The 7500-nt window shown below is 46.9% G+C and overlaps 1 protein-coding gene across 1 annotated transcript in view; it reads right to left on the bottom strand.

The window, feature by feature from the left end:
* LOC134448121 (B-cadherin-like) overlaps positions 1-7500 on the bottom strand; it is a 32343-nt gene that overhangs the window by 12264 nt on the left and 12579 nt on the right. The window contains exons 3-4 of the mRNA XM_063197878.1: positions 2196-2407; positions 1064-1201 (exon numbers count right to left, since the gene is read on the bottom strand). Coding sequence (XP_063053948.1) covers positions 1064-1201; positions 2196-2407 — 350 coding nt within the window. The remainder of the gene's footprint in view (positions 1-1063; positions 1202-2195; positions 2408-7500) is intronic.

Below are 7500 nucleotides of genomic sequence, written 5' to 3'. Positions count from 1 at the left end.
AATGAATTCAGCGTTTCACTATTCCACCATGAACAATGATAACAATATTATTATTACATATTATTATATGGTTGTGACGTCATCTGTCGAATGCTCCATTCATTTCAACGGGGCTCCCCAACGTTCGGACGTCTGTTATTTTTCGATAACGGACGGGTTGGTCTATAACAGACCGCTGTCAATGGCAACAAGACTTTTCACTGCTAAAGCGACTTTTCAACAAGACTCTAATCAGCTGCTGTGATAGACAGCACCCGTTGTCCTGGCTACCGCTGTGTCAATGGCAACAAGACGTTCACTGCTAAAGCCACTGGCTTGTATACAAGTCAGTGGCTAAAGCGAATGTTTCATATCACTCCGCAGGGGGTCCGGTCTTTTGTCACTCTAATCAGCTGCTGTGATAGACAACACCTGTTGTCCTGGCTAGCCTACCTAGCTGTTGCCTAGCGGTGTTCCACAACGGCACTGTTTTGTTTTGCGCAGCAACAATCTTAACAATAGGTCTAAAGAAATGTCCCCGCATGTGTGAATCATTTAAGTATATCCATATAATAAGCGGGTTAACTTTCGGCGAGTCGGTCGCTTTGTGGAATAGCAGCACTTCTCCGACCGCTCCGCGTCGGGGTCTAAAGATTCTCTCTGTCGTGCTGCTATTCCACGGTAGCGACCTTCTCGCCGAACGTTAACCCTTACATAATAATAGGCCTACTTATTATTGTTCTAATAATAATAATAACAACAATAATAACAACAATAATAATAACAATAATCATAATAATAATAATAATTATACAGGCTTCCGCACACCGGCTCCGACAAAGTGCTGAGCACTGCTCCGCAAAAGTTCGATTCCATTGTTTTCAAGAGAACACCGCACACTGGCGCCGATGTCTGTGGACATTCGCTGATGTCGGATAGCAATTAGAGACAAGTTCTATTTTGTCGGCTCATTGACGTTCAATGCTATGTTTGTGTGAAATTGGGTTTGGGGGTCCGAATTCTGTCGGAAGCAAAAGTGCGCCGCAGTGCTGTCGGAGCCAATGTGCCTAATACTGTAATATACCTGCACAAGCCTGTGAGGAAACGGCCCTCTGTCGTTCTCAGAGTGGCTGATGGGGGGGATGGTCCACTCCCGCTTCCGCCTGTGGAGCCCCGCAGAGGAATGTGGAAAATAGAGGACTGGGGGAGGCACACCATCCACCTTAGAGGAGGAGAGGAGAGGAGAAGAGAGGAGAGGAGGGGAGAGGAGAGGAGAAGGTGGAGAGAGGAGAAGAGAGGAGAGGAGAGGAGAGGAGAGGAGAGGAGAGGAGAGGAGAGGAGTAGGAGGAGAGGAGAGGAGATGAGAGGAAAAGAAATGAGAGGAGAGGAGAGGAACGGAGAGGAGCGGAGAGGAGAGGGGAGGAGAGCAGAGGAGAGGAGAGGAGGAGAGGAGAAGAGGAGAGGAAAGGAGGAGAGGAGAGGGGAGGAGAGGAGAGGAAAAGAAATGAGAGGAGAGGAGGGAGAGGAGAGGAGAGGAGGAAGAGGAAAGGAGAGGAAATGAGAGGAGAGGAGGAAGAGGAGAGAGTGGAGGAGCAGAGGAGAGTAGGAGGAGGAAGAGGAGAGGAGAGGAGAGAGTGGAGGAGAGGAGGAGGAGGTTAAGAGCAGAGGAGAGGAGAGGAGAGGAGAGGAGAGGAAAAGAAATGAGAGGAGAGGAGAGGAGAGAGGAGTAGGAGAAGGAGGAAGTTAAGAGGAGAAGAGAGGAGAGGTGGGTAGAGGAGAGGAGAGGAGAGCAGAGGAGAGGAGAGCAGAGGAGAGGAGAGGAGGGGAGAGAAGGGGGAGAGGAGAGGAGAGGAGAGGAGAGGAGAGGAGAGGAGAGGAGAGGAGAGGAGAGGAGAGGAGATGGCGAAAGTGTAAAGGAAGTGGAGTTGTAGAGGAGTGAGAGGAGTTGGGAAGAAAGAGAGTATTAGATCATAGTGAAGAGAGACATACACACTACACAGTACAATTACAGAGTTAATCCCAACACTTAGAGAGTCAATTTAACATCTTCTAGAGTGTGTTTTGATCCCAGAGTACTCTCTTGAATTAACTGCATTTTTACTGTAACATTAACACACACACACACACACACACACACACACACACACACACACACACACACACACACACACACACACACACACACACACACACACACGTGACGTGCCACACCGTACCTGTTGAGGGCTGAGAGGCTCATAGTGCAGTGAGATTTGCACAGAGCGTTGCTCCGCCCCCGACCCAGAGGTGAATAGCGAGTGCGTGTGGCGCCGTGACGGCAGTCTCAGAGGGTTCCGGACCCTCAGCGTTCCGTCTCCCTCCACTACCAGCCTTCCGTCAGTAGAGTTCAGACGCAACGCTTTGCCCTGCTCACAGCCAGACACATGAACTACGCACAAACATAGACACAGACGAACGCACACACACACACACACACACACATACAAGGATGAGGGTTTTTTGCACTATTCTGTGTATTCCCACCCTCGTCCAGAAGATGGCGCTGGAAGATCTGTAGATTGAACTCCCTTTCCACTTAATCAGTGACTTTCTTATCATTCTACCATATAGGCTACTTACTACCTCTGCATGTACCAAGAAACATAGCACAAATAAAAGAGACACAAAGATACTTTACAAATATAGAGCGAGAAAGCAAAAGATTTCATATGCTATCTACCACTACTGCTATTCAGACAAAGCAGTTGTCCTCAAAATGCTAAGGCAAGTTAGAGGTGAGCTTGGTGTATTGTGTTTGTATTTATAAAACCCTGTGCAAAACAATCATACGGTTAAAAAAAATATACAAGACTAGAAAAGCGTTCTTTGTGTGTGTACCACTGTAACTGTGTTAGTCAGGTATCTCTCTGAGTAACATAGAAACGCTGTCTGCTGTCTCTGATGTGCCTGGTTAGCAAGAGGTCAATGTCCACGTAGAGCAGAGCCATAGGGAAGTATGACAGGGGCCATAAAAACATATAATCTCTCACTGTTGAATGCTAGGAAAGCCTGTCACCAGTCATAAATGTGACTTTCAGGCAGGGAAGTGAACCAGGGGTGGGGGGGTAAAGAGGTCAGGTGTCCCGGGCCCAGGGAGAGAGAGGGGCTGAGAATTGTCTTCCACATCACATTGCATGCAGGGCCCTAAATTAATCATTTTCACCACCAGCCAAAATGGCTAGTAGATGAAATCTTACTAGCCAAACAAACATTCACTAATGGGTCAAAGTGGCTAGTAAGTTGGTCTTTTCTACCAGCCAAAATGACATTTCATCAGCATTTGGCCGGTTGGCTGGTGTTAATTTAGAGCCCTGATTACATGTTTTAAGTAGAGGGGGGGGCCCTTTCAGATGACTTGTCCTGTCCTGTGCCGCCCTGGCTAAAGCTGTCAGTCGCCCTGCCCCTGCTCTCAGGCGCCTATGACTCAGAATCAGGCACTGATGTGACGGCAGAAGATCAGTACTTACTGCCTGTCCCACTAACCAAGAACATACTGCTTTGGGGGTTGTAGAGGTGGGGGAACGAAGAGGCTGCTGTTTGAATGAGTGTGTGAATGTGTGTTGTCTTGTATGATGTAATGTTTTGTCTTGTACTGTCTATATTGTCCAGTTTCAAGGGGACTGCATTGCATCTCAAGAGGCATTCCCCATGTACAAATAAATAAATAAATAAACAATGTGGCAGGTGGAAGACGTTGGCAACAGTCAGACATTATGTGATGTCTGTGGGTGGGGTTATGCTGTATGGGTAAATTGCATTTAATTCGATCTAGGGCAGCCTTTCATGGAAGGTCTGCTGTACATTGACAGTGGTGACAGACATACAGTGATAAGCTTCACGTCATCAAAGCACACATATTGTGTGGTGCATCGTTGTGTGTGATGCTTTTAGTCTGCAGGTTGTCATTTGCTTTGGTCAGTTCTGTGTTTTAGGGGCCGCATATTTTATGTGCATGTTTTAAATGAAACTCACACATTCATATGAAAATGGACTTTCTGGATCTATGTCACATAGTCTAAATGTAGTTTTGTTTAGGGTGCGCACATCCAAAAACACTTGTTGCAGGTGCCAGACAAAAGAGTCAGACAGTTGGAAAAGGTAGGTCTGCACACTGTCGATCAGCTCCAAAAATAAACTTTATTATTTAAAAAGCAACGTTTCGATCACGCTGAACCTTCATCAGGCATCAATGCAAAATTATTCAAACATAGTCTAAATGACCCTGGTACAGCAAGGGCCTCAGCAGAAATGTTTGCATTGCAATTGTTTTTTTTATTTTTTTAAAATCACACAAGCTTTACATTACACAAATTACTGAGCGTATTGTATGTGTCATTTAGTGTGTCTTGTGTTTTACAGCCACACATTTTCATTTGCACGGTTCAATTTCATTTAAAGCACGGTCTAAGTGACTGACACAGAGAGTACTGTAGACACACATAGACAGTCACGCATCCTTATCTGTGTGAAACTAATTTTTCCTTCCCCTCCCAAGGAGTAAGTAATCCATAGTATAGATACTCATAGATAGATGCCCATGCGTCACAGTCTCGCTAGGATACGCTAGGAGCCCTCTGTGTCTCTCACGTCACTCCACCATGCCATGTAGACTGAGTCAGCTAACGAGCATGCTATTAGCCGTGTGTCACCACCACAACCTCGTCTAAACAAGAACGGTCCATGACCAAAGATTTTGAGCTATTTCCTGGAAGCAAAAAAAATCCCCTTTTCTGCTGTGATGATGTCAGCAGCATGACGCATTTTAGTCCCACCTAACATTTATCAACAAAAATACCAAATAACAAACTTCAGTATCTTTTTTTACTGTAGGTACAGTTCTCTTATAAATATGGAGTACTTCAAATGTTACAATCTCAAAACGTGGCTCAGATTTTTGTTTTATTTTATTTTCGTTTTGTTTGGTCTTATGTGTGTGGGGGTGAGGGGTTGTGCCATAGGGTTGCCTTTTACAGTTACATATAATTATTTACATACTATAGACCAGTGTTTCTCAACCATTTTTTAGGCGAGGCACCCCAAACCAACAAGCCGTAAAATGGCATCGCATCCGATACCATACAAGCTTACATTTGGAGAAGTCACACGACCTACGTTCGAAGTTGCAGCTGACGGGGGCGACCTATTTACTTTATTTTCTAATTGTACGTAAATGGCAGATGAAAAATTCCACTGACTAACATTACCTTATCAATTTAGACAAATATGTATTATATTACATAATTTATTTATCAGCCACGTCTCCGCGGCACCCCTGTTGAGAAACACTGCTATAGACTGCTGTCACCTCCCCTGATAATCACCGTCAGGTACGAACTCAGAGGACAAGCCGTCTGTAAAGCTACCCTAACTACCTGCTCTGGGTTGCGTTTCCCAAAAACCATTAAACGGACACTGTGTGAGATTTTTAGTTGTTTATTTCCAGAATTCATGCTGCCCATTCACTAATGTTACCTTTTTCATGAATAACACATCACCACCAGGGCCAACCAGAAGCCATGGTTCACAGGAGACGTTCAATGACTGCTGAGGGCCAGAGACAAAGCCTTCAGAGCAGGAGACGTAGCTGGCCTAAAAACAGCAAGAGCAAACCTGTCCCAGGGCATCAGGAAAGCAAAAAAGGAATACTCGGACAAAATAACAACACACTTCAAAGACAGCAGAGATGCACAGAGCCTGTGGCAGGGCATACAGGCCATCACGGACTATAAGCCTGCACCACGAAGCTGTGACAACAACACCTCTCTGCTAAACGACCTGAACAGTTTCTTTGCCCGTTTTGAAGCACAAAATGACACTCATCCACAGAAAACTCCCCCTCCCCACCATGATCAACCCCTTTACCTCTCCTCTGCCAGTGTGAAGAGGACACTGGCCACCATCAACCCACGCAAAGCAGCTGGCCCAGACAACATACCTGGCCGAGTGTTGAAGGATTGTGCAGAAGAGCTGAAAGATGTCTTCACAGACATCTTTAACATCTCTCTGGAGCAAGCAGTCATCCCATCACTTTTCAAAGCTGCTACCATCATACCCGTGCCGAAGAAATCATCACCATCATGCTTCAATGACTACCGTCCTGTAGCACTGACGCCCATAATCATGAAATGCTTCGAACGGCTAGTCCTGTCACACATCAAAGCCACCCTACCCCCCAACCTGGACCCCTACCAGTTCGCATACCGAGCCAAGCGATCCACAGAGGATGCAATTTGCTCTGCCCTCCATCCAGCCCTCACCCACTTGGACAATAAAGACTCATATGTGAGAATGCTGTTCATTGACTTCAGTTCAGCATTCAATACCATAATACCACAACAACTCATCAGAAAACTGGAACTAGGTTTCAGCACCTCCCTCTGCAACTGGCTGCTGGACTTCCTGATGCAAAGACCACAAGCAGTACGGGTAGGGAATAACACCTCAAGCACCGTGACCCTGAGCACGGGGGCTCCGCAAGGTTGTGTTCTCAGCCCCCTGCTGTTCATGCTGCTGACACACGACTGCACAACGACCCACAGCACTAACCATCTAGTGAAGTTTGCGGATGATACAACACTGGTGGGCCTCATCACCAAGGGCGATGAGACTCACTACAGAGAAGAAGTAGACCTGCTGGCCACATGGTGCAAAGACAACAACCTCCTGCTGAATGTCAACAAGACCAAGGAGATTGTTGTCAACTTTCAGAGGGTCCAAAAACAACTGCCACCACTGACCATCGACGGCGATGCTGTGGAGAGAGTGAGCAGCACCAAGTTCCTTGGAGAGCACATCAGCGACGACCTCTCTTGGACCACCAACACTACATCACTGGCGAAGAAGGCCCATCATTATCTCTACTTCTTGCACAAACTAAAGAAGGCAAGTGCTACACCCTCCATCATGACAACATTCTACAGAGGAACCATAGAGAGCGTCGTGTCCAACTGCATCACAGTGTGGGGAGGAAGCTGCACGGAGAAAAACAGGAAGACACTCCAGCGTGTTGTGAACACAGCGAAGAAGATCATTGGAGTACCACTCCCCTCCCTGCAGGACATTTACACCACACGCCTTACCCGGAAAGCACTGATGATCATCAAAGACACAAGCCACCCTGCACACAAACTGTTCAGCCTCCTGCCCTCTGGAAAGAGGTACAGGCGCCTCCGTTCCCGTACCACCAGGCTGGCAAGCAGCTCAATGCACCAAGCGATCAAGTTACTGAACACTCAACCCACTCTCCCTCCACTGTCAGCCTCTAGCCAGCAAGGCCACTGACAACCCCCCCCCTCATCCCCCACCACCATATCTGCGACTGATTCCACCTGCACTACTATTTTTGTGACTGAACTCTCAACCTGCACTAACTCAAAACACGCGCGCACACACACACACACACACACACACACACACACACACACACACACACACACACACACACACACACACACACACACACACACAAGCACACTGCACTTT

The sequence above is a fragment of the Engraulis encrasicolus genome, chromosome 4 (assembly GCF_034702125.1).
Source record: "Engraulis encrasicolus isolate BLACKSEA-1 chromosome 4, IST_EnEncr_1.0, whole genome shotgun sequence".
Lineage (NCBI taxonomy): Eukaryota > Metazoa > Chordata > Actinopteri > Clupeiformes > Engraulidae > Engraulis > Engraulis encrasicolus.
This window is presented reverse-complemented; position numbering and strand designations above follow the sequence as displayed.